Raw genomic sequence first — 26,548 nt, 5'->3', positions numbered from 1 at the left:
CAAAAACACAGTCATGGGAAGCACAAATAAACCATCACAAATCACCCAGAAAAACAGTCACATTACTCCACAAATAAGTCCCCAATCAATACTTGAAATTGTCCTAAAGGGCACCAGAACATTAAGATGAAATGCATTTTGAATTTTGTTCCAGTAATACGGTGCATTAAAACTAAAAGCAGATTTACCTGGCTCGGTGGAGACGCTAGGAACCTTGAGTTAATCCAAGAATCCCCGAGCCGACTAGGTGAAAAATCTGTTGATTTGCCCTTGAGCAAGGCACTTAACCCTAAGGGCCTCTGTAAGTCTCTCTGGATAAGAGCGTCTTGTAATTTACTTATTTTTATGTTAAAAAATGCTAATGACAGCAAGTAGCCTAAGTTAATTGCTGAAAACAGTAGGCCTAAATAATAGCTTCATATATTATTATGCGCTCTAATCTACTCCGATTTCAGAGCACTCTCTTCTGGTTGTACCAGAGTAACAGAATAACTGATTAATTTACGACGGTGCAACACCCATTGAATATGACTTGTGTCAGTAAACCATTCTCCTCAGCCAGAGCGTCCAGTGTGCGCTCTGAACACTATGAGAGCAAAACGTTCTGAATTTATGAACAGACAATCTGACAATGCTCTGAATTTACTTAATGTAACTGACACACTGGAGGCAATTTACGAACGCACCCTGATATGACTTGTTGAAGACATACTGACGGCTCTTATTTAATGGTGCGTGTGTAAATTCACTCTGGCTATCTACTCCGACTTTAGAGTACTCTCGTCTCAGTGTGCAACAGTGCAGAATAACTTATGAATTTACGAACCTGCAACACTGGTCAAATATGACCGGTGTCAGTAAACGTTGGCAAAAAAACAGCAGTTAACACTAACGCTCTAGATAACATGAAAACAGCCTAACCAGTTCTGCTAGTGGAGTAAAATGGTCAGAGTAAGGTGCTCTCTCATTTGTATCTGGAGGTAGCTACTAGCAAGCTAGCCAAAGTTAGATTGGGTGCTCCTGGAGCAAAACACTCTGAATTTACAAATGGACAATCTGGCAACGCTCTGAATTCAAAACGCCCAGAGTGCACTCTGGCACTCCAAATGGAATTTACGAATGCACCCAACATATTATAGAATAACTGTGCGTTCGTAAATTCACTCTGGCTATCTACTCCGATTTCTGAGCACTCTTGTCTGAATGTACCAGAGCGCAGAATAACTGATTAATTTACATACACACAACACCGCTGAATATGATCGGTGTCCATAGACGGCAAAACAAAAAACGCCATTCAGCTGCAGTTACAGTCACCAATGCTCTAGGTAACACGAAAACAGCCTGACCACCTCTGCTATGGTAAGTACAATGGTCAGCGTGAGGTGTTCTCTCGTTGTGTTGCTCATTTGTCTGGAAGTAGCTAGCAAGCTAGCCAAATTTAGCCAGTTAGCTTGAGTGCTTGACTGCCGTTGTGAGGTCAGAACGCTCTGATCAACCCTACTCCTCCACCAGAGTGTCCAGTGTGTACACCGAGAGTGAAACACTCTTAATTTACGAACGGGAAAAGATTGAATTTACTACCGACCCAGAGCACACTCTGACACACTGGAGACAATTTACGAACGCACCCTATGAGTTACAGTCAGAGTTGACCTTTTACAGTGAATTCGTTACGGTGTCGATTCAAATACCAATTGTCCATTTAAGTACCATGGACAGAAATTATTGGGATAAAGCCCCATCTGCTGACAAAGAGCGATGTGACACTTTGGCAGACTACTATCGCGAGAAAAACATGTTATGAGAACAAATCGACATTTCCGGTTTATTTTTAAGATATTTATTTTTGCTGATTTATGAGAACCTATTTCAGTAAAATCTGAATATCCTTATTTATTCAGTTGAACCAAATACAGAAAGGTAAGATTATTAATGAACATTTAGCTGTTTTGAATGTTTTATTTTGCAAAAATGGCACTGGATGCCGGCTGTCACTGTGTTGTGATGATGGCCTACTAATTAACTAACGTTAGCTATCTAGCGGTAACGTTAGTTAGCTGACATTCTTGCTAGCGATGCCTATTTGAAAGTCGATAGCTAGAGTTGATACCCATCAGAGTAAGGCAATAAAGAGAACTAACGTTAGTTACCTGAGAAACGAGTGCTGAAAATGTGTTAACCCTCCACCGAAATGTAACTAGCTACGCCAGATAGCCAATTAAGCTAACTAGCCAGCTGGAATTTGTTGTGTAACTACACATGGCCAAAAGTATGCAGACACCCCTTCAAATTAGTTTATTCGACTATTTCAGCCACACTCGTTGCTGACCGGCGTATAAAATCGAACACACAGCTATGCAATCTCCACAGTCAATGGCCCATACTGAAGAGCTCAGTGACTATCAAATGGCGTAGTCATAGGATGCCACCTTTCCAACAAGTCAGATTGTCAAATTTCTAGCCAGCTAGAGCTGCCCCGGTCAACTGTAAGTGCTGTTATTGTGAAGTGGAAACATCTGAGAGCAACAGCGGCTCAGACGAGAAGTGGTAAGCCACACAAACTCACACAATGGGAGTGCTGAAGTGCGTAGCATCTAAACATCGTCTATCCTCGGTTGCAACACTCTACCGAAGCAACTTCAGCACAAAAACTGTTCATGAAATGGGTCTCCATTGCCAAGCAGCCGCATACAAGCCTAAGATCACCATGTGCAATGCCAAGCGTTGGCTGGAGTGATGTAAAGCTCGCCACCATTAGACTCTAGAGCAGTGGAAACTCGTTCACTGGAGTGAGGTATCATGCTTCGCCTTCTAGCAGTCTGACAGACAAATCTGGGTTTGGCGGATGCCAGGAGAGCGCTACCTTCCCGACTGTAAAGTTTGGTGGAGGAGGCATAATGGTCTGGCGCGTGTTTTTCATAGTTCGGTTGAGGCCCCTTAGTTCCGGGGAAGGGAAATTTTAACGTTACAGCATAAAATGATATTCTAGACTATTCTGTGCTCCCAACTTTGTGGCAACAGTTTGGGGAAGGCCCTTTCCTATATCAAATGTTATTTGTCACATGCGCTGACTACAACACCTTACCATTAAATGCTTACTTACAAGCCCATAACCAACAATGCAGGCAGTTCAAGAAATAGTTAAGAAAATGTTGTCTAAATAAATAAAGTAAAATAATCAAATCAAAAAGTAACAAGAAAATAACATAACAATACTGAGGCTATATACAGGGGGACCGGTACAGAGTCAATATGTACAGGTTAATCAAGGTAATTTGTAAAGTGACTATGCATAGACGATAGATGACACTGCTGCTACGCGCTAAAAACAAAGGGGGGTCAATGTAAATTGTCCGGGTGGCCATTTGATTAATTGTTCACCAGTCTTATTGCTTGGGAGTAGAAACTGTTAAGGAGCCTTTTGATCCTAGACTTGGCGTCTCGTTACTGCTTGCTGGGCGGTAGTGGAGAGAATAATCACTTGGGTGACGATTTTTTTGGGCCTTCCTCTGACACCCATCGCCTAGTATATAGGTCCTGGATGTTAGGAAGCTTGGCCCCAGTGATGTACTGGGCCGTACTCACTACCCTCTAGCGCCTTACGGTCAGATGCCGAGTAGTTGCCATATCAGGCGGTGATGCAACCGGTCAGGATGCTCTTGATGGTGCAGCTGTAGAACTTTTTGAGGATCTGGGGACCCATGCCAAATCTTTTCAGTCCTGAGGGGGAAAAGGTGTTTTCGTGCCCTCTTCACAACTGTCTTGGTGTGTTTGGACCATGATAGTTTGTTGGTGATGTGGGGACCAAGGACTTTGAAACTGTCGACGCGTTCCACTTCAGTCTCGTCCATGTTAATGGGGGCCTGTTCGGCCCTCCTTTTCTTATAGTCCACGATCAGCTCCTTTGTCTGTATCACATTGAGGGAGAGGTTGTTGTCCTCGCACCACACTGCCAGGTCTCTGACCTCCTCCCAATAGGCTGTCTCATCGTTGTCGGTGATCAGGTCTACCACTGTTGTCGTCAGCAAAGTAGATGTTGTTGGAGTCGTGCTTGGCCATGCAGTTGTGGGTGAACAGGGTGTACAGGACTAAGCACAGACCCCTGAGAGGCCCCAGTGTTGCGGATCAGCTTGGCAGATATGTTATTGCCTAACCTTACCACCTGGGGCTGTCAGGAAGTCCAGGTTCCAGTTGCAGAGGGAGGTGTTTAGTCCCAGGGTCTTTAGCTTGATGAGCTTTGTAGGCACTATGGTGTTGAACGCTGAGCTGTAGTCAATGAACAGCATTCTCACATAGGTATTCCTTTTGTCCAGGTGGGAAAGGGCAGTGTGGAGTGCGATTTGAGATTGTGTCATCTGTGGATCTGTTGGGGCAGTATGCGACTTGTAGTGGGTCTAGGGTTTCTGGGTTGATGGAGTTGTGAGCCATGACCAGCCTTTCAAAGCACTTCATATCTACTGACATGAGTGCTAGGGGGCAGTAATCATTTAGGCATGTTACCTTCGCTTTCTTTGGTACAGGGACTATGGTGGTCTGTTTGAAACATGTAGGTATTACAGACTCTGTCAGGGAGAGGTTGACGATATCAGTGAAGACACTTGCCAGTTGGCCCGGGCACGTCTTGGCAATCCGTCTGGCCCTGCGGCTTCATGGATGTTGACCTGCTTAAAGGTCTTGCTCACATTGGCTACGGACAGCTTGATCACACAGCTGGTATGAAAGCTAAACGCCTTTTATCCACAGAGCCCTTTTGCCCTTTGTTAGGTAACGTAACAATTAGAGGTCGACCGATTTAATCGGTATGGCCGATTTTAATTAGGGCCGATTTTCAAGTTTTCATAACAATCGGTAATCGGCCTTTTTGGATGCCGATTATGGCCGATTACATTGCAATCCATGAGGAAACTGTGGCAGGCTGACCACCTGTTACACAAGTGCAGCGTCAAAAGGACCTTGTGGTTGCAAGAAGCCAAGGTACTTTGCTAGCTAGCACTAAACTTATCTTATAAAAAAAACAATCAATCAATCTTCACATAATCACTAGTTAACTACACATGGTTGATGATATTACTAAGTTAACTAGCTTGTCCTGCGTTGGATATAATCAATGCGCTGCCTGTTAATTTATCATCGAATCACAGCCTACTTCAACTTCGCCAAACAGGTGAGGATTTAACAAAAGCGCATTGCCGAAAAAAGCACAGTCGTTGCACAAATGTACCTAACCATGAACATCAATGCCTTTTCTTAAAATCAATACACAGAAGTATATTTTTTAAACCTGCATATTTAGTTAAAATAAATTCATGTTAGCAGGCAATATTGACTAGGGAAATTGTGTCATGGTATATGCAACAGTTTTGGCCGCCTGGCTAGTTGTGAACTGTGTGACCGTAATTCATTTGCCAGAATTTTACATAATTATAACATAACATTGAAGGTTGTGTAATGTAACAGCAATATCTAGACTTGGGGTTGCCACCTGTTTGATAAAATACGGAACGGTTCCGTATTTCACTGAAAGAATAAACGTTTAGTTTTTTCGAAATGATAGTTTCCGTATTTGACCATAGTAATGACCTAAGGCTCGTATTTCTGTGTGTTTATTATTAAGTCTATGATTTGATAGAGCAGTCTGACTGAGCAATGGTAAGCAGCAGCAGGCTCGTAAGCATTCATTCAAACAGCACTTTACTGCGTTTGCCAGCAGCTCTTAGCAATGCTTGAAGCACAGCACTCTTTATGACTTCAAACCTATCAACTCCCGAGATTAGGCTGGCAATACTAAAGTGCCTATAAGAACATCCAATAGTCAAAGGTATATGAAATACAAATGGTGTAGAGAGAAATAGTTGACGCGTCATAATTCTTATAATAACTACAACCTAAAACTTAACTGGGAGTATTGAAGAACTGGGAATATTGAGCCACCAGCTTTCATATGTTCTCATGTTCTGAGCAAGGGACTTAAACGTTAGCTTTTTTACATGGCACATATTGCACTTTTACTTTCTTCTCCAACACTGTTTTTGCATTATTTAAACCAAATTGAACATGCTTCATTATTTATTTCAGAGTAAATATGTTATATATGTATTATATTAAGTTAAAATAAAAGTGTTCATTCAGTATTGTTGTAATTGTCATTATTACAAATATATATATTATTATTACAAATATCGGCTTTTTTTGGTCCTCCAATAATCCGTATCCGCATTGAAAAATCATAATTGGTCGACCTCTAGTAACAGTTCTCTGATGTGCAACACTTAATGATGTTATTGAGCTATGTGTGCTTGTTATTTGCTATCATTGCTTTGTTTCAACTGTATCGTTTTACCACTCTTTCATTGTGAAATTTCAGATGTCAGAGGATTTGTTGAAACAGTTGGGCAGCTACAAAGCACAGTTGCAACAAGTGGAAGCCGCCTTATCAACCGATCCTGACAATGAAGACCTTCTCAAATTACAGAAAGACTTATCGGTAACTAGTTAGCCATGTGTCACCTGTATTGGCCATGAACATTTTCGATTTTACATCATTTCTACATCATTGAGTGTCAATATGTTTCTTAGTGTGTCTGTTTTCAAATGCGATTATTATCCAGGAATTGAATGACCTCAATGACGTATCCTTCACAGGAAGTCATAGACTTAACAAAAGACCTCCTGACGTCCCAGCCCTCCGAAGGTACTGCTAGTGCCAACAGCTCAGATGCAGCCCCCCTGAAACATAGGTGGAGCGTTGGGGACAGGTGTATGACTGTGTGGAGTCAGGATGGACAGTGAGTATCACCCAGAAGCTCCTCAGTCCATAGTCAAACTGAATATTCAACTGTTACGTTACCAATTTTACAATGCCATCTTTGTTCGTCTTGCTTGCACATATAGGGTCTTGACTTCATTTGACCTACACTATTCAAATGTATTTGTTCAGTGAAGAAGTGATAGACATGACAAGACTATTTTGCAAGAAGGGCCTAGCCCATGAATAAGAACAATAACAGAAACTCTCAGAATCAGTAATTCTTTATAATTGTGTAGTAGGGCTTGAGTCTTGCTTGTACTCACCTGCTTACAGCCGGGATTCTTTGACAGGGTGTATGAAGCTGAGATTGAGGAGATAGACGGCGAGAATGGAACGGCGGCCATCACCTTCTCCGGCTACGGGAACGCAGAGGTGGTGCCACTGCAGAACCTCAAGCCTGCCGAGGAGGGCAAGCACTCTGAGGATGACGGGAAATCCAAGTCCAGGTAGGAGAGACAACGTATATGTTAATGAAATAGGTCCTGTGTTGGGTCAGGAGTTTCCCTTGTTTCCATTTCTTGATGTCCAGAAGAGTCCATGGCTGATCTAAAATTGTAACTTTGTGTGGGTGTGTGCGCCATGACAGGAAGGAGCAGATAGCAGACCAGAGGGAGTACAAGAAGAAGAAGGCCCAGAAGAAGGTGCTGAGGATGAAGGAGCTGGAACAGGAGCGAGAAGACCAGAAATCCAAGTGGCAGAGTTTTAACAACAAGGCCTATAACAAGAACAAGAAAGGACAGGTATATTCATTCATTCGCATATTCATCTACTTTACACACTAGAAATGCCGGGCCTTGAGCCATCCCGTTCTGAGCTAATAACATCCTAACAGTCTAATAAATACATTTCATATATTCTATTGCAAAAATAGTGTTTTTATGAAGATCTTAGGTAACATTGGAATATGCATTTTCCCCCCTCAAAGAATACAAAAGCATTTTCACTAAATCAAATCAAAGGTTATTGGTCGCATTCACATATTTAGCAGATGTTATTGAGGGTTTAGCGAAATACAGTGCAGTAATAGCTAACAATACACAATAATACACACAAATCTAAAAAGTAAAAGAATGGAATTAGGACAAGCAATGCTAGTGGGTATGGGATGAAGAGACAATATGAATAGAATATGTAGTACATCATCTGAAGAATAGTATATGTACAGCAATAGTTAAATAGGATAGGCCTTGACTAGAATACAGTATATACATATGAAGTGGGTAAAACAGTATGTAAACATTATTTAAAGTGACCAGTGTTCCATGACTATGTACATAGGTCAGCAGCCTCTAAGGTGCATGGTAGAGTGCCCGGGTGGTAGCTGTCTAGTGATGGTGACTAAAATTCAGGGGGCTGGCTAGTTGTCACTGTCTAACAATCTGATGGCCTTGAGATAGAAGCTGTTTTTCCAGTCTCTCAGCCCCAGCTTTGATGCACCTGTACTGACCTCGCCTTCTGGATGGTAACGGGGTGAACAGGCCATGGCTTGGTTGGCTGAGGTCCTTGATGATCTCCTTGGTCTTTCTGTGACACCGGGTGCTGTAAATGTCCTGGAGCGCAGGCAGTGTGCCCCTGTTTCTCTATTGGGTAGACTGCGTACCAGACGGTGATCTTAATGGTGCATCTGTAAAAGTTTGTCAGGATCTTAGGGGCCAAGCCAAATTTCTTCAGCTGCCTGAAGAAATTCACCACACTGTGTTGACCACTTCAGTTTGTCAATAATGTGTACGCCGAGGAACTTGAAGCTTTTCACCACCTCCACTCGGGCCCCGTCGATGTGGATGGGGGCGTGCTCCCTCTGCTATCTCCTGAAGTCCACGATCAGCTCCTTCGTTTTTTTGAAGGGAGGATATTTTCCTGGCACCACCCTGCCAGGGCCCTCACCACCTCTCTGTATGCTGTCTTGTATTTGTTGGTAATCAGGCCTACCACTGTTGTGTCATCTGTCAACTTGATTTTTGAGTTGGAACAGGAGGAACAGGAAGGGGCTGAGTACGCACCCTTGTGGGGGCCCTGGTGTTGAGGATCAGTGTAGTGGCGACCACCTGGGCGCGGCCTGTCAAAGTCTAGGACCCAGTTGCACAGGGTGGGGTTCAGACCCAGGGCCCCGAGCTTGGTGGGTACTATGGTATTGAGCTGTAGACAATTAACATCATTCTTACATAAGTATTGCTGTTGTTCAGATGGGATAGGGCAGTGCGATGGTGATTGCGTCATCCGTGGATCTATTGGGGCGATATGCAAATTGCAGTGGGTCTAGGGTGTTGGTTAAGGTGGCGATATGATCCTTAACTAGCCTCTCAAAGCACTTCAAGATGACAGAAGTGAGTGCAGCGGGGTAATAATCATTTAGTTACCTTTGCTTTCTTGGTTACAAGAACAATGGTGGACGTCTTGAAGCAAGTGGAGACAGCAGACTGGTATAGGGAGAGATTGAATATGTCCGTAAACACTCCAGCCAGCTGGTCTGTGCATTCTCTGAGGACGCGGCTAGGGATGCCGTCTGGGCCAGCAGCCTTGCGAGGGTTAACATGCTTAAATGTCTTACTCACGTCGGCCATGGAGAAGGGGAGCTCACAGTCCACAGGAGCAGTGTTGACCCACTGTGTTTCCCTTGAAGCGGGTGAAGAAGGTGTTTAGCATGTACGGGAGCAAGACGTCAGTGTCTTGCCATCTAACCACGTTTTTTTTGGTTTGAATAGGTTTTAATCGTCACAGTGGGAACAACATCCCCTATACACTTCCTGACGAACTCAGTAACCATGTCAATGTTATTCTCAGAGGCAACCTGGAACATATCCCAGTCCATGTGATCAAAACAATCTTGAAGCATGGATTCCGATTGGTCAGACCGGCATTGAACGGACCTTACCACGGGTACTTCCTGTTTGAGTTTCTGCCTATAGGAAGGGAGGAGCAGGACGTAGGTGTGATCTGATTTGCCGAAGGGAGGGTGGGGCAGGACTTGTAGCCGACCCCGAAGGGAGAGTAGCAATGGTCGATAGTTTTTGAAGCACGATTGGAGTGGGCGACGTGTTGATAGATCTTTGCTAGTGTTTTCCTCAGATTTGCTATATAAATGCAGCTACAATAAATGCGGTCTCAGGATATGCGGTTTCCAGTTTGCACAAAGTCCAGTGGAGTTCCTTGAGAGCCGTCATGGTATCGGCTTGAGGGGGAATATACACGGCTGTGATGATGACCGAAGAGAATTCTCTCAGGAGGTAATGCGGTCGGCATTTGATTGAGGTATTCAAGGTCGGGTGAACAGAAAGACTTGAGTTCCTGTACATTAAAAACGAAAACGCAAACACCACAATTCAGTGTTATATCCATCGCAATGAAATCCTTTTTTTTTTTTTTTTTTTTGCATGTCTTAAAGGTCCAATGCAGCTGTTTTTACCTCAATGTCAAATAATTAATTAATGATCTTACTGTGATTGTTTTCAGTTAAAATGGTCAAAAATAGCGTCTTAGCAAAGAGCAATTTCTCAAGAAAGAATTTTGCTAGGTATGTCTTAGTGGGAGGGGAAAACTAGAAATTAGCTGTTATTGGCAGAGAGGTTTGGAACTCTTTCGTATTGGTTGATTAACTAATTTACTGCCTGTTGATGTCACCAGGCAGGCCAAAAATCCCACCAAAACATTCTGAAATTTCAGGTGGTCTTTTCAAACAGCTCTTACGCTAAAAGGGCATTATACTTTTCACAGTATTATTCCATCCTTATATATATATATAAAACAAAGGAAAAACACTTTTGACTGCACTGGGCCTTTAAGAAACATTATGATCCTAAGACAATGCATTTTAAAAGAACAGAATAGCATATTTTAAATGTCATGTTACCATGTTACCAAAGCTACATTGCTTTGTAGCCTAGGCAATATGTTGCAGGGAGTGCTCACAAGTTGAAAGCATGGCTTCTTAGTTATTCATGGGAAAAGTTATATTTAGAAATGCAGCCCATCCACTCAAATTTGAGTTTTGGGAAAAGTTAGTTTTCTTGAAACCATAGATATGCTCTCTGATGGGTAATATTAATCTGAGCTGCATGAACCTCTCTGTAAGATGATTTGGAAAAGTAGCTTTTTGCTAAGCTCTGTTCTCTTTGTCAATTACACATGCCTCGCTGTTCATCAGTTTCTTCATTGACAATTGATAATATGGTCACCCATCAGACTTCTGTCAATTTAATCTTGTTTAAAGGTTACAACCAGGCTGTATCACAACCGGCCATGATTGTGAGTCCCATAGGGCGGCACAGAATTGGCCCAGCGTCGTCCGGGTTTGGCCGGTGTAGGTTGTCATTGTAAATAAGAATTTGTTCTTAACTGACTTGCCTAGTTAAGTAAGATAAAATGTCTGTGTGAAGTTGGTTTAGATATAGTTTAGCTGTAGTTTCGATGGGCTATAATCAGATGGGCAGCGAACTGTCATGTGAAGGAAGGGCAGGAAAGAAAATGACATGTCTTCCTGCTTATAACACAACCTTTTTGTAATCAAAATTCTAACATTTACATTTACATTTAAGTCATTTAGCAGACGCTCTTATCCAGAGTGACTTACAAATTGGTGGATTCACCTTATGATATCCAGTGGAACAACCACTTTACAATAGTGCATCTAAATCTTTTAAGGGGGGGGGGGGTTAGAAGGATTACTTTATCCTATCCTAGGTATTCCTTAAAGAGGTGGGGTTTCAGGTGTCTCCGGAAGGTGGTGATTGACTCCGCTGGCGTCGTGAGGGAGCTTGTTCCACCATTGGGGTGCCAGAGCAGCGAACAGTTTTGACTGGGCTGAGCGGGAACTGTGGTTCCTCAGAGGTAGGGAGGCGAGCAGTCCAGAGGTGGATGAACGCAGTGCCCTTGTTTGGGTGTAGGGCCTGATCAGAGCCTGAAGGTACGGAGGTGCCGTTCCCCTCACAGCTCCGTAGGCAAGCACCATGGTCTTGTAGCGGATGCGAGCTTCAACAGAAAGCCAGTGGAGAGAGCGGAGGAGCGGGGTGACGTGAGAGAACTTGGGAAGGTTGAACACCAGACGGGCTGTGGCGTTCTGGATGAGTTGTAGGGGTTTAATGGCACAGGCAGGGAGCCCAGCCAACAGCGAGTTGCAGTAATCCAGACGGGAGATGACAAGTGCCTGGATTAGGACCTGCGCCGCTTCCTGTGTGAGGCAGGGTCGTACTCTGCGAATGTTGTAGAGCATGAACCTACAGGATCGGGTCACCGCCTTGATGTTAGTAGAGAACGACAGGGTGTTGTCCAGGGTCACGCCAAGGTTCTTAGCACTCTGGCAGGAGGACACAATGGAGTTGTCAACCGTGATGGCGAGATCATGGAAAGGGCAGACCTTCCCCGGGAGGAAGAGCAGCTCCGTCTTGCCGAGGTTCAGCTTGAGGTGGTGATCCGTCATCCACACTGATGTCTGCCAGACATGCAGAGATGCGATTCGCCACCTGGTTATCAGAAGGGGGGGAAAGGAGAAGATTAATTGTGTGTCGTCTGCATAGCAATGATAGGAGAGACCATGTGAGGATATGACAGAGCCAAGTGACTTGGTGTATAGCGAGAATAGGAGAGGGCCTAGAACAGAGCCCTGGGGGACACCAGTGGTGAGAGCACGTGGTGCGGAGACAGATTCTCGCCACGCCACCTGGTAGGAGCGACCTGTCAGGTAGGACGCAATCCAAGCGTGGGCCGCGCCGGAGATGCCCAACTCGGAGAGGGTGGAGAGGAGGATCTGATGGTTCACCGTATCAAAGGCAGCAGATAGGTCTAGGAGGATGAGAGGAGAGAGAGTTAGCTTTAGCAGTGCGGAGAGCCTCCGTGACACAGAGAAGAGCAGTCTCAGTTGAATGACCAGTCTTGAAACCTGACTGATTTGGATCAAGAAGGTAATTCTGAGAGAGATAGCAGGAGAGCTGGCCAAGGACGGCACGTTCAAGAGTTTTGGAGAGAAAAGAAAGAAGGGATACTGGTCTGTCGTTGTTGACATCGGAGGGATCGAGTGTAGGTTTTTTCAGAAGGGGTGCAACTCTCGCTCTCTTGAAGACGGAAGGGACGTAGCCAGCGGTCAAGGATGAGTTGATGAGCGGGGTGAGGTAAGGGAGAAGGTCTCCGGAAATGGTCTGGAGAAGAGAGTAGGGGATAGGGTCAAGCGGGCAGGTTGTTGGGCGGCCGGCCGTCACAAGACGCGAGATTTCATCTGGAGAGAGAGGGGAGAAAGAGGTCAAAGCACAGGGTAGGGCAGTGTGAGCAGGACCAGCGGTGTCGTTTGACTTAGCAAACGAGGATCATTGTGTTGAATATTCCTAAATAAGTCTATTTAAGGATGGAGGTGGACATGACTTAAAACATTGCAGAGGTATTACCATTTTAAATTCATATGAAATCAAAATGACTCTGCGCTTCGTGTTAAATTAAGTAACTTTTCAAATGTTATTTGCACATTTTCAGCTGTTGCATTTTTGCAGAAGTACCATCACAAATAGTCTTACTGAGATTTCCATTGTCTGTTGCAGGTGAAGAGGAGTATATTTGCATCGCCGGAGAGTGTAAACGGAAAGGTGGGAGTAGGAACATGTGGCATTGCAGACAAACCTATGACCACGTATCATGACACATCCAAATATAACGTCAGGCATCTAATGCCACAGTGACCGAACATTTTATCTTGGTGTAAAAGTATCCTATTGTATAGTAGCAAGATCATTGCTTACCGTTGTGTTTTATATGGTTTGGGTTACCCCAGTAAAGGAGCTTTGAAACAAATTGCTTGCTCACCATTGGTTGCCTCATTGGGAAATTGTCCTTACCAGTATATCACACAGAACAGCAGAATTCATAATAAAATAAATGACCACTGTAATGGAGTTGCAGCACAAATAATGGTTGTGGTGAAATTAGTCTGGGTTGCTGTATCCTTCTGAATGCAACAAAGGCCAAAAAAGCATTTCCATGTTTTCAATGTTACACATTTATTATCGATTTTTCAGGTTGAACTAGACTTGCTTTTTAAAGCAAGTCATAAAGCTAATTTTACATCTCAGTTTTGTACATTTACAGGGAAACAAATTGTTTTTTGTTTAGAGGTAAGATGTTCCTCTCATTTTTTCCCTGAACTTGGGCTTTAACTTAAGTCTGAAGAATTGTTCATATTGGTACTGAATGTTGTTTAACACAGTTCCTCCAGATGGCAGTAATGTATTTTATACCATCTTTGTTCTGTGATGTATGTCAATGACCTTATGCCACTGCTGGTGATATAAGCTTTTTTTTAAATAAAATCAGGGATGTTGTGGATTCTCCTATTAAATCTTCATGTTTGTGTGATTTATTCTGAGGTTTTGTCTCTGGTGCTGGTGCATAAGTGTGCAATCTGCAGATATAAATGTATTGTATAGAAAATACATGATTTCAATCATGAAGAGTATATATCTTACAGCTTTGGGCACCACAATAACAAAGAACAACTGAACACTGTATAGGTACATTATGGTGGTAGAGGTTTATTGATCAAGTTTTCAAGGGACCATTACCATGAACCACACAAAATAGTAGCAGGGGACCAGCAATATATTCTTTGTAAAAGTCACCTTTGATGGCTGATTTAGCACAGGAGTGTTCAGAGACACTTTCTTAGTCCAAGTCTTTTTCAAAATGCATTTTACAAATTACCCAAAACTGACATTGAATAAATTCCTGGAACTAAGAAACCTGTGCAAGAGTCAATTTAGCCATGTTAAGACACAGTTGGTGGTGATAATCTATTTAGTTGTACCACAAAAATATGGGTATGGTCATAAGATGAAATGCCCAATTTGGTTAGTGGAATAGTCTTGCGGTGTGTGATTTTTTTTTGTAGACAAATACTCAAAATATACGGCTTCAGGGTTTTAACTTTGGAATGCTTTTCAACTACAATACAAAAAATAAGTTACTAAATAAGGATGCGATTCAAAACTCAAATTACATTCTGCCATGTGCTATTGTTCATGCTACAAAGACATGAGCTCTCAAAACTGGTCATTCCAAAGCACATGACAATACAATTGAAAGCTACATTCAATACACATGCACCATTACTTTTTTGTTCCAACTTTTACAGCCATTTTATCTTACTATTGATTACTATTTGTAAATAATACATCTATTGAAGTTGCATACAAAACGAGCAAGTGGTGTTGGACGGACAAAATTGTGTGCCAAAAACAGCCAATTTAAGAGTTGACATAACTGTCAATAAGTGTTATTGCTTCAGAATTGTGCTTGGGAAGTGCGGGATAGCTTATTATAGCTGCCTACCGTATACAAACAATATTACTTTTGAAATCTCAAGGGGGATTGATGTCAATCATCTCACAAAAGAGGCCACTGAGTGATACTTTTAGCCTGTCCTGTACCATTGCACTAGCTTTTGTCTGGGATAACTTGTCAAACAATGCTCAGTTCAAACCACAACAGACTTAACTTTACATTTGTCAAAACATCTAAATAATAATTCAAGTGTGACCAAGACATACAGTACAACACAATAAATATTGGAAAAATAAATACTACATTTCTCAATTATACTCTAATAAATTAGGAATAACATTGGTGACTTGTGTCAAAGATTTCAGGTGTAAGTGTGGTTTATTCAACCTGTAGGTACCTTAATAGAGAACCGGTTTGGAGTGCAGTTATAGAAGCGCGAGTGACCTACTTGGTGATTGATGAGAATAGTTGTTTTATTAGATGGTCATCTGCTAGAGGTTTCCAAAGTGGGGGGAAAAGTGGCACTGGTGAGCTTCTGGCTGGTTTTGTGTTTTTTTGTGCTGGTTTTAGGAGGATACAGGTAACATTAGACTGTAAGTGCAGTCGCCCACATCATGGGCAATATTTACAGTTGTTGTAGTAGGATTAGTCCACTTTAAAACTGCAGGTGGGGTTTAGCTTTAAACTACTGGTTCTTGGGAGGAGAAGGCTAGTTTAGACTGCAGGTGGTTGATTTTTAGGCTGGTTCATAAGAGTTGTGGTCCAGTTTTAAACTTCAAGAGGAGTTGAACTTCAGGCAGGTTCTTTGTACAGTACCAGTTATAGACTGCAGGTGGAGTAGAGTTTTAGGCTGGTTCTTAGGAGAAGGCCAGTTTAGACTGCAGCTGTGGATGAGGAGCTTCTTAGGAGGAAAAGGTCTGTTTAAGACTGCAGGTGGAGTAGCCCTCGTCGCTGGCCAGGCTCTGCCGACTGCTGTGGTCATCCAAGTCACTGCAGCCACTGGTGCAGATACTGTCCAACTCTCCATGGGAGAACTCAGTGTTTTCCACGTCCACCTCGATCTCTTCTACAGAAATTGGGGTGAGATACATTTTTTATTATGATCATCCCACACTTAGTAATCAGATAATCGTATTGATTGACAACTAATGCTTGATGACACCAAATGCTACATTATAGACTGTAACAAATGTAAATTATATTTACTGGTTTGAAATGGAACTGAACCAAACCGTTTCTTAGTATAATATACAGTGCCTTCAGAAAGTAGTCATACCCCTTGACTTATTCCACATTTTGTGTTACAGACTGAATTCAAAAAGGGTTACATTGCTTTTGTAGGTTAGCCTGCCCTCTTGTGGATTCATGTATAACTACATGTATGAAACATTTCTCTACATAAAATCTTCTAAAAGTCTCTGCATGCTTCCCATCCAAAACAGTTCGGAACAGTTTCTAAGTATATTATGATGAGATTTTGTGACATTTTTGTTCGTTTTGGTCTTCACCAAAGGATCTCTCTGTACTTTGCTCCATTTATCTTTCCCTCGATCCTGACTTCCGCCACTCTACCATAAAGGCCTGATTTGTGGGGTGCTGCAAAGATGGTTGTTCTTCTGGAAAGTTCTCCCATCTCCACAGAAGAACTCTGGAGCTCTGTCAGAGTGACCATCGGGTACTTGATCACCTCCCTGACAAAGGCCCTTCTCCCCGGATTGCTCAGTTTGGCCGGGCAACCAGCTCTAGGAAGAGTCTTGGTGGTTCCAAACTTCAGCCATTTAAGAATGATGGAGGCCACTCTGTTCTTGGGTACCTTCAATGCTGCAGATATTTTTTGGTACCCTCCCCCAGATCTGTGCCTCAACACAATCCTGTCTTGGTGCTCTACGGACAATTCCTTCAACCTCATGGCTTGGTTTTTGCTCTGACATGCACTGTCAACTGTGCAACCTTATATAGACAGATGTGTGCCTTTTCAAATCATGTCCAATCAATTGAATTTACCACAGGTGGACTCCAATCAAGTTGTAGAAACCCCTCAAGGATGATCAATGGAAACAGGATGCACCTGAGCTCAATTTCAAGTCTCATAGCAAAGGGTCTGAATACTTATGTAAATAAGGTATTTCTGTTTTTTATTTATAATGCATTCGCATTTTTTAAAAATAAAAACCTGTTTTTGCTTTGTTATTATGGGGTATTGTGTGTAGATGGATGAGCATTTTTTTATTGATTTAATCCATTTTAGAATAAGGCTGTAACGTAACAAAATGTGGAAAAAGTCAAGGGGTCTGAATACTTTCCGAATGCACTGTACATGTACATATTACCTCCATTATCTCGACTACCCCGTACCCCTGCACATTGAGTTGGTACCGGTACCCCTTGTATATATCCTCGTTATTCTTCTTTTTATTCTGCAACTATTTTTTGTTGTTGTATATTTAGCACATTTTTCTTATTAACTTTTTAAAAACTGGTTATGGCTCGTAAGTAAGCATTTCACAGTAAGGTCAACGCCTGTTGTATTCGGCGCATGTGATAAATACAATTGTATTTTATTTGAACAGTAGGGATTATTCAATGAAGTGTTTGCTGTTGTTCAATGAGACACATCATTGTAATGCAATTTCTTTTACATGAGAAATACTGCACCAAACATCTAAGTTAGATGTGAAATTTCACAACTAAGACTTCCTCGGCAAAAACATCAAAATTACTGACAGATTTCTTGAGTTATCTTTGATTAATTCTATTTTGAGAAAGTGTACAGTGCCTTAAAGAAATATGCACTTCCCTTGACTTTTTCAAAAAAAAATTGGTGATACAGCCTGAATTTAAAATGGATTCAATTGATTTTGAAATACAGAAATATCTAATTTACATATGTATTCACACCCCTTAGTCAATACTTTGTAGAAGCATACTTTCTGGGTATGTCTCTATGAGCTTTCCACACCTGGATTGGGCATCAGTTGCCCACTATTCATTTCAAAATTCTTCAAGCTCTGTCAAATTGGTTGTTGATCATTGCTAGACAACCATTTTCAGGTCTTGCCATAGATTTTCATTTATATATAAGTCAAAACTGTAACTCGGCCACTCAGGAACATTCACTGTCTTCTTGGTAAGCAACTCCAATGTAGATGGACTTGTGTTTAGGTTATTGTCTTGGGGCTCCTGAGTGGCGCAGTGGTCTAAGGCACTGCATTTCAGTACAAGAGCTGTCACTACAGTCCCTGGTTCAAATCCAGGCTGTATCACATCCGGCCGTGATTGGGAGTCCCATAGGGCGGCACACAATTGGCCCAGCGTCGTCCAGGTTTGGCTGGGGTAGGCCGTCGTTGTAAATAAGAATTTGATATTAACTGACTTGCCTAGTTAAATAAAGGTTCAATAAATAAAAAAAATATTAAATAAATTGTCCTGCTGAAAAGTGAATTCATCTCCCAGTGCTGGTGGAAAGCAGACTGAACCAGGTTTTCCTCTAGGATTGTGCCTGTGCTTAGCGCCATTCCGTAAAACATGTTGTCCTGAAAAACTCCCTAGTCCTTAACGATTACAAGGATACCAATAACATGATGCAGCCACCACTATGCTTGAAAATATGGGGAGTGGTACTCAGTATTGTGTTGTATTGGATTTGCCCCAAACATAACACTTTGTATTCACGACAAAAATTTAATTGCTTTGCAACATTTTTTGCATTATTACTTTAGTGCCTCGTTGCAAACAGGATGCATGTTTTGGAATATTTGTATTCTGTACAGGCTTCCTTCTATTCCCTCTGTCAGTTAGGTTAGTATTGTGGAGTAACTACAATATTGTTGATCCATAATCAGTTTTCTCCTATCACAGCCATTAAACTCTGTAACTGTTTTAAAGTCACCGTTGACCTCATGTTGAAATCCCTGAGCCGTTTCCTTCCTCTCCGGTAACTGAGTTAGGAACGACACCTGTATCTTTGTAGTGACTAGGTGTATTGACACACCATCCAAAGTGTAATTAATAACTTCATCATGCTCAAATTAATATTCAATGTCTGTTTTTTATGTTTACCTATCTACCAATAGTTGCCCTTCTTTGTGAGGCATTGGAAAACCTCCCTGATCTTTGTGGTTGAATCTGTCTTTGAAATTCCCTGCTCGACTGAGGGACCTTACAGATAATTGTATGTGTGGGTACAGAGATGAGGTAGTCAATCAAAAATCATTTTAAACACTATTATTGCACACAGAGTGAGTCCATGCACGTTATTATGTGAGTTAAGCACATTTTTACTAATGAAGTTATTTAGGCTTGCCATAATATTTCAGCTTTGAATTTGTATGAATTTGTAAAAATCTGGAAAACATTATTCCACTTTGACATTATGGGGTATTGTATGTAGGCCTATGACCAAATAAATATCAATGTAATCAATTTTAAATTCAGGTTGTAACACAACAAAATGTGGAAAAAGTAAAGGGGTCTGAATATTTTCTGAAGGCACTGTAACATTGCCACTGTCATCCGAAATATGCTGGGAGTAACTAAGCTCTGTGGAATGGTTGGCTCACCTCGGTCCGAGTGTTCTAAGGCCAAAGGGGAACCTACGCTGTCCATACGGACTCTGTCCCTGTCTCCGCCTCCAGGGGTCTGCAGGTGGGCCAGCTGCCTCTGCAGGTGCCTCTGCTCACGCTCCAGGCTCTCCAGCTGGTGCTGACTCCTCCGGTCCATCTCCTCTAGTTTCTACACACAAACAGAGGAGAGAGAGTTAATCAACCTTAGAATTTTTTGGTATTTTATACTTGAGTAAAAGTAAAGATACCTTAATAGAAAATTACTCAAGTAAAAGTGCAAGTAACCCAGTAAAATACTACTTGAGTAAAAGTCTAAATTATTTGGTTTTAAATATACTTAAATATCAAAAGTAAATGGAATTGCTAAAAGTAAAAGAATAAATCACTTAAAATTCTTTATATTAAGCAAACCAGACAGCACAATATATATTTTTTATTTATTTATGGATAGCCATGGGCACAATTGAACACTCAGACATAATTTACAAACAAAGCATTTGTGTTTAGTGAGGCCACCAGATCAGAGGCAGTAGGGATTACCAGGGATTTTCTCTTGATAAGTGCGTGAATTGGACCATTTTCCGGTCAAAATGTAACGAGTACTTTTGGGTGTCAGGGAAAATGTATGGAGTAAAAAGTACATTATTTTTTGGGGGAATGTAGTGAAGTAAAAGTTGTTCAAATATAAATAGTAAAGTACAGTTACCCCCAAAACGACTTAAGTAGTACTTCAAAGTATTTTTACTTAAGTACATTACACCACTGGTATTTTATGGATAATAATTGCATATAAATAAATGGTGTAGGATAAGGACCAGCTATTTATCACATTTCGTCAGACATCTGCACATAGTATGACACAGATATTCAGTTTTACTGTACAAATTATAGAATCTTCAACAGCTGCCATATTTAAACATATTTAAAATGGAATAATGTTTTTATTTTTGTTTTACTCTGCTCTTGCGACAACACAAATTCTGCCCATTCAAGATTGAGGGACAAACTGTGTGTTCTTCTGAGCCTGAATAATCATATGTGAATTTATCAACATCAGACCAGGCTAAAAATACCAACAGATCCAAACAGCTGTAGTGGCAAAATAATTCCTGACATTTTTGTACAATGGCCAAATGTAGAGCTGGATTTGCTGCTTGTAGGAAAACAAGGGCAACGGCTCGGTTGGTTCAGGCTAAGCATACAAGCCACACTTTCTTTCACTTTTTATTTTCTTTCTGAAACACAGCAATGGGCCAAGCATTTCTCAGATCAATTGGAAATACTTTTTCAGAGTTCACAAGGTGACAAATAGGTTCCAGACTATATCTACACCTGGATAAAATGGGTAAATTCAAGCTTTCTAACTAATCATGTTTGATAAATCAGTTATACCCATTAAAGGTATATCCCCATTTCTGTTGCATTTGCTTGTGTTTCCAGGCCCACAAGTGTGCAGCCAGGAATAGCAAGTGTTTTGTAGGCTGAGGAAGTAGACCACATTGTGTTTGTGTGCTGCAGTGCTGTGGCAGGTCATGGGAGCACACAGCTTCTCTATCGATAGGCAAGGGGCTTCCATTGAACCATTCACTATTCACCAGATCCCATAACACCATGGTCCCCATGACACCACCATGGTGGCATTGTTGACTACAGTACCTTAATGTGCCCCTTGGCCTTGTTGAGCAACCCCAGGGTAGTGTGCCGACTGCAGTCTGGTCCCAGTGGGATCAGTGTCTTCAACCTCTCCAAACACAGGCGGAGATGTGCTCGTCTAAGAGGGCGAAGAAACAACGGACTACTCTTTAGTGAAACCAATAATAGGAATGGTCTCTCTACATCCAGATGAAATTCCTGGATTTGAATGACATGATCCCCTCCACATCGATTGATGAATATCTTTGGACGTAATTAGTCATTGATCTGGTTATTATACTGAACAAAATTATAAACGCAACATGCAACAATTTTAACAATTTTACTGAGTTACAGTTCATATGAGGAATCAGTAAATTTAAAGAAATTCACTAAGCCCATTCTATGGATTTCACATGACTGGCAAAAAACATACATTTTGCATCTGTTGGTCACAGATACCTTAAAAAAAAATGGGCCTCACAATGGGCCTCAGGATTTCCTCACGGTATTTTTGTGCATTCAAATTTCCATTGGTAAAATGCAATTGTGTTTATTGTCTGTAGTTTATGCTTGCCCATACCATAACCCCACAGCCACCATGGGACACTGTTCACAATGTTGACATCAGCAAAACCCTCGCCCACACGACGCCATACACATGGTGTACGGTTCTGAAGCCGGTTGGACGTAATGCCAAATTCTCTAAAATAACGTTAGAGACGGCTTATGGTAGAGAAATTAACATTCAATTATCTGGCAACAGCTCTGGTAGACCTTCCTGCCAATTGCACGCTACCTGAAAACTTGAGACGTCTGTGGCATTGTGTTGCGTGACAAAACTGCACATTTTAGAGTGGCCTTTTATTGTCCCCAACTTCTTAATATGCCACACCTATCAGGTGGATGGATTATCTTGGCAAAGGTAAAATGCTCACTAACAGGGATGTAAACAAATCTGTGCACAACATTTGAGAGAAATTCGTTTTTTGTGCATATGGATAATTTCTGTGATAATTTATTTCAGCTCATGAAACATGGTACCAACACTTTACATGTTGCATTTATATTTTTGTTCATTATAGTGATAGATTGACCTACAAAAGCAGACCTTTTATATTATTTTCCATTTTGTTGGATAGAAAGATGTAATAGTCTGCGCCCAGAGCTGCTGAGGTCAGCCAGACTGACAGGCATACAGACAATCTTGTTTTAAGGTCATGGCCTTTGCTCCATAAGAAATGAACATTCTAGTGTCTAGAAAACCCCTTTGTAGTGCACTTTGAGATTAAGCTACACATTAGCTCTCATCACTGCACAGAAAAGCTTAGTTTACGGGGAGGGAAGCACACTGTCTGAAACAAGCAGTTTCAGTTCCAACTGTGAAAACATTATATGGTTGTCTTCCAAGAACAACCTATACTGGACTGCACTCCCTGATTTGCCTTGCAAAACAGACATCTCTGTTCTACCACCAGGATGCTAGCATGCTAATGTACAAACAAACTTTAAATTGTGAAGGTGTTGATAAAATAAGTCCAGCTGTAAAATATGCCGCTTTATTAACCAGTATTACATTTTCAAATTCTGGGTCAATATATTTAGAATAACATCAGGATATGCTAAATAAATCCAGCCTTCACAGTATTTTTGATTATCAGCTTGAAGTTCCATTTTGAAAAGACAGTTGGAGATAAAGTCCCTGAATATAACTATTTGCCACACCACATAAAATGTTACGAAATTTGTAGCTTAACAAAATCCCTGTATATGTATTTATTATGGATCCCCATTCACTGCTGCACTCTTCCTAGGGTCCAGCAAAATTAGGCAGTTATACATTTTTTTGTAAACATTACAATACATTCACAACAGATTTCACAACATATTAAGTGTGTGCGCCTGTGTTACCTGTGTACTATCAAACCATGTATCAGTCTGCACAGTTGAATGATTATGTGGATATGATGTTTGATATGCACCAAGACAGGTTATGCACCATCAGATATATTAGGCCTATATCTCTTTGACTAATGAATGATTATGTAATTCAAGTGTTTTACCCCATGTTACACAGTTATGGACCAAATCACTGTCAGGTGGGGAATCAGAGTAGAGAAGAAAATGGTAGATGAGTGCACATTCAGTACTTGAAGAGATCTTCAATTGATCAACAGTAACTACTGTCAATGGAAATACTCGCAATGGCCTCTAACACAGAATGACAGTCACAACCCCTTCTGACTCACCTATTTTTTTCCAGCTCATTGTGTGCTGATCTGGGTGTAAAACAAAATGGACAGGTTATAGACCATAGACTTAGATAGACATTGCATCATTGTATCTATGTTATTATGGCATCTGTGAGAGCATGGGCAGTGCCATTGAGGCCATTTCCATTTTGAAGTTGTCCATTTTCTTCTACTACTTCTATGAGTTAGCAAACAAACTGAAATGGTGCATACTGCCACCTAGAGTGTGTTGTTTGAACAGGTATAAGGCCAAGGTTTGCGGTTTACAAGTATAAGTATAATTCATTGGCTGATCCCTCCTGATGACCCGGATGGAATCATGTGATCCTTTCTTAACCCATAGGACATCCCACCCAGTTTACTACTTCAAAATGGTGAAAGTGGCGCTGCCCATGCTAAAACTGGCTTTTGGGCACTAGAGTCTTCTATCTATTTCTATGTTATAGACAGAAATCCAAAGACAAGATATGTTAGCAATAAGCTTTATAAAAGACTAGTTTGACAGTTTCTGTCTTGGTGCACTTTGTTTCTTCCAAGTCCAATAATGAAGAAGGGGTAAAAAACGAAATGTTATCAAATCAAAATGTATTGGTCATGTCCACATATTTGCAGGTGTTATAGCAGGTGCAGTGAAATGCTTATGTTACTAGCTCCAACAGTGCAGTAAACTGTCTCATCAATACAATACAAATTCACAAATAATCAAAGAGTGAGCATGCAACTGTAATAACATGGCCATTTGTAATATCACAGTTATAAATAATTATGACAAGATTAATTTACCTGTTGTGAATATTGTCAATTTTCTTATTCTTTAATTTCCGTTGTCTCTGATGATGCTTGTTCTCAGTTGCAGGGCATGTTGAGGCATATCCATGTTCACATTCTGTTGATCAAATGTATATTTTTAACACATCAGACCTTACATTATAAATTCTGTCATTTCTGTCAGACAAATACTTTTTTTGTTTTGGTCTGTAACATTTTGACATTAAGCTAGTCCCAAAACAACAGGGAATGAATAAACATCTCACATAGTCTACCCCTCCCTCCTGTCTATATGCTGCAGCTTCCAATAATCTTACAATGTTGGCAAACAGTAATGTAGTCATACTGTTGATTATTGTAAAAATATATATATAAAGAAAAAATATGTATTTTTAAGTTTAGTAAAACTTGGGGAAATGCCTATAGCTTCACCCTACACTGTCTTTTAGTTTCTCAACAGCATGTAAACCTATTTTCGTTCATTGAAAATAACAACAAACATTCTTCAAGACATAGGCCTATTCATTCATTACCAATTTTGAAATCTCATTTAGTAGGCTATATTAGGCTACATTAGACAATAAAATGCATATAGAAAACTATAACATGTATAATAAGCTAACATAGGCTATAAACGTTTTTACCTATTTCTAGGCATAATAAAATGTCCAATATGAGATTGATGACAACAGAATTGTTTTAATGTGATATTTTTTTAATCTAATCCTAAATTGTGTATGCACCTACAAATCCAACAGAATACATGTGACGTCAAAGTTTAACCTGGGTTTGATTGGGTATCTGCAAGGACTCCAGACGGGAACATGGGTTTAGTCCAATCAAAACGGCCAATTTTGCTCCATGTGGAAACCATGTGAGCAACAGTGAAGATACGAGGAAGCGCAATTGATTGAAATAAAGAAAGTATAGGGCTGGCATTATAGGGCTTCTCTATTCAGCCTCTGCACAACATGCCGACATTTCAACAAAAAAATGTTAAAGGTTTATTTTCCTCATTTGACAGTTGGATTTGGTCTGAGATAAATAAGCATAGGCCTATGAATTATTTGCTCTTCTTCGGCCTGCAGGCGTCCACATCCACTGCCAGAAATGTAATGAAAACCTATGCTGTGTTGAGTAGGCTAGGCTAGGTTTAAAAATAAGGTGAGTGAGAGTTTGATAAATCGACAAGCCTATTATGTAGCCTAAATATTTTAATAAGTAGCCTACATTTTAGGAAGACATAGCTCAAAGGATGACAGTCCAACGCACACAGGGCAACATTCATGGATACCATTAGGATATGTTTAGTTTAGACCTATTAATGTCTCTAAGAAAATGAATTAATGGGGCCATAGTCAAGTCCCATCCAATTGGAAAATGCGCACTTGAATAGCCATTTCAATTATGCTACCATTCGTAGAAAATGCCATAGCGGGTGAGAGCATAATTCTATGTCACGGGTTTGCTTTTGACCATGGATTGTTTTTTTTTGTAGGCTATATCTCATTCATAAACCAATCAAAATATGTTCAGTCCAAGTGATTCATTTGAAAAACCTACTGGCATTATCTCAACAAATGTGCATTGGCAGAATAGGTTGAAATATTAGGCCCATTCACAATCAGACAAATGGAAGCAGGGGAGTCAGACAGTTGGCTCTCATGTTTACGCGTCTTTTGTCACCCTAACCATCTCGGTCCATTGTTGTCTGCCTTGGCGAGTCTGCCTCTGAAATCACCAGAATAGCCTACATTACTTACTTCCGTTGTTCTTTTCATTGTTCTCAATGTAATTTGCTGCATCCAGCAACACCTGAACGTTTTTCATAAAAGTGTCGATTTGGTCCATTGCGGAACATTCGGAATATAGAATGTCGGAATATCCAGACATATCGCTAAAATCCTGTTGGTCCATGGACGCACCCGACTCCAAAAGGATCTCGTCTGATTTCAACTCGATCTGCTGCCTCATATATTTAACCATTTTCTTTTATGAGAACTGCCAGCAGTCTGAATTTGGTCTCCTTGTTCAAACTGTGCAATGTGCAGAATGAGGGAGATACTGCAATGAACTGGAGTAGATGGAATTGTGCAGTCCTTGAGCCACTTGCCCTAGTTGGCGGTTAATCCCTCCCACCAACGCATGCACTTTGCATTCACCATAGTCAACTGTATGCAAGCCTTGTCTTCAACATATTGCAGGAAAGCAACATGTATATGTATGTATAGTCTTACACAGCACCACATCAGTATTGACAATATAGC

General features: G+C 41.1%; 2 protein-coding genes across 4 annotated transcripts; one reads left to right on the top strand and one right to left on the bottom strand.

Annotated features, from left to right (window-relative positions):
* Positions 1 to 1,245: 1,245 nt before the first annotated feature.
* Positions 1,246 to 14,130, top strand: LOC106607287 (survival of motor neuron-related-splicing factor 30). 2 transcript variants are annotated; one of them, XM_014204103.2, is made up of 6 exons: positions 1,246 to 1,362; positions 6,368 to 6,487; positions 6,646 to 6,788; positions 7,102 to 7,257; positions 7,398 to 7,551; positions 13,333 to 14,130. In XM_014204103.2, exons 1-6 carry the CDS (start codon positions 1,360 to 1,362, stop codon positions 13,468 to 13,470), a joined length of 714 nt encoding a protein of 237 aa, XP_014059578.1. In that variant the 5' UTR covers positions 1,246 to 1,359; the 3' UTR covers positions 13,471 to 14,130. The 2 variants fall into 2 exon arrangements, with proteins under 2 accessions (XP_014059578.1, XP_014059586.1); XM_014204111.2 differs by lacking the exon at positions 1,246 to 1,362 and adding an exon at positions 1,767 to 1,923.
* A 165-nt stretch (positions 14,131 to 14,295) lies between these two features.
* On the bottom strand, positions 14,296 to 26,400 carry LOC106607275 (max-interacting protein 1). 2 transcript variants are annotated; one of them, XM_014204082.2, is made up of 6 exons: positions 26,045 to 26,399; positions 24,297 to 24,399; positions 23,511 to 23,540; positions 21,286 to 21,400; positions 19,627 to 19,798; positions 14,296 to 16,133 (listed from the first exon to the last, which is right to left on the bottom strand). In XM_014204082.2, the coding sequence occupies exons 1-6, from the start codon at positions 26,265 to 26,267 to the stop codon at positions 15,970 to 15,972; spliced, it is 807 nt and encodes a 268-aa protein (XP_014059557.1). In that variant the 5' UTR covers positions 26,268 to 26,399; the 3' UTR covers positions 14,296 to 15,969. The 2 variants fall into 2 exon arrangements, with proteins under 2 accessions (XP_014059557.1, XP_014059566.1); XM_014204091.2 differs by lacking the exon at positions 23,511 to 23,540 and having other exon boundaries at positions 26,045 to 26,400.
* Between the last annotated feature and the right edge of the window lie 148 nt (positions 26,401 to 26,548).

This window comes from Salmo salar, chromosome ssa01, assembly GCF_905237065.1.
Source record: "Salmo salar chromosome ssa01, Ssal_v3.1, whole genome shotgun sequence".
NCBI classification, from domain to species: Eukaryota; Metazoa; Chordata; class Actinopteri; order Salmoniformes; family Salmonidae; genus Salmo; species Salmo salar.
This window is presented reverse-complemented; position numbering and strand designations above follow the sequence as displayed.

Bases quoted from the DNA above. Each gene is read 5' to 3' on its own strand.
- LOC106607275 (XM_014204082.2), bottom strand. From the start codon at position 26,267: ATGGTTAAATATATGAGGCAGCAGATCGAGTTGAAATCAGACGAGATC. The intron at 19,799-21,285 runs GTACTGTAGTCA...GTTTGTGTGTAG, and splicing joins AGGCCAAGGGGCACATTAAG to AAACTAGAGGAGATGGACCG. The intron at 16,134-19,626 runs GTGAGCCAACCA...CAATTTCTGTAG, and splicing joins CTTAGAACACTCGGACCGAG to AAGAGATCGAGGTGGACGTG.
- LOC106607287 (XM_014204103.2), top strand. The intron at 6,789-7,101 runs GTGAGTATCACC...ATTCTTTGACAG, and splicing joins GTGTGGAGTCAGGATGGACA to GGTGTATGAAGCTGAGATTG. The intron at 7,552-13,332 runs GTATATTCATTC...TGTCTGTTGCAG, and splicing joins ACAAGAACAAGAAAGGACAG to GTGAAGAGGAGTATATTTGC.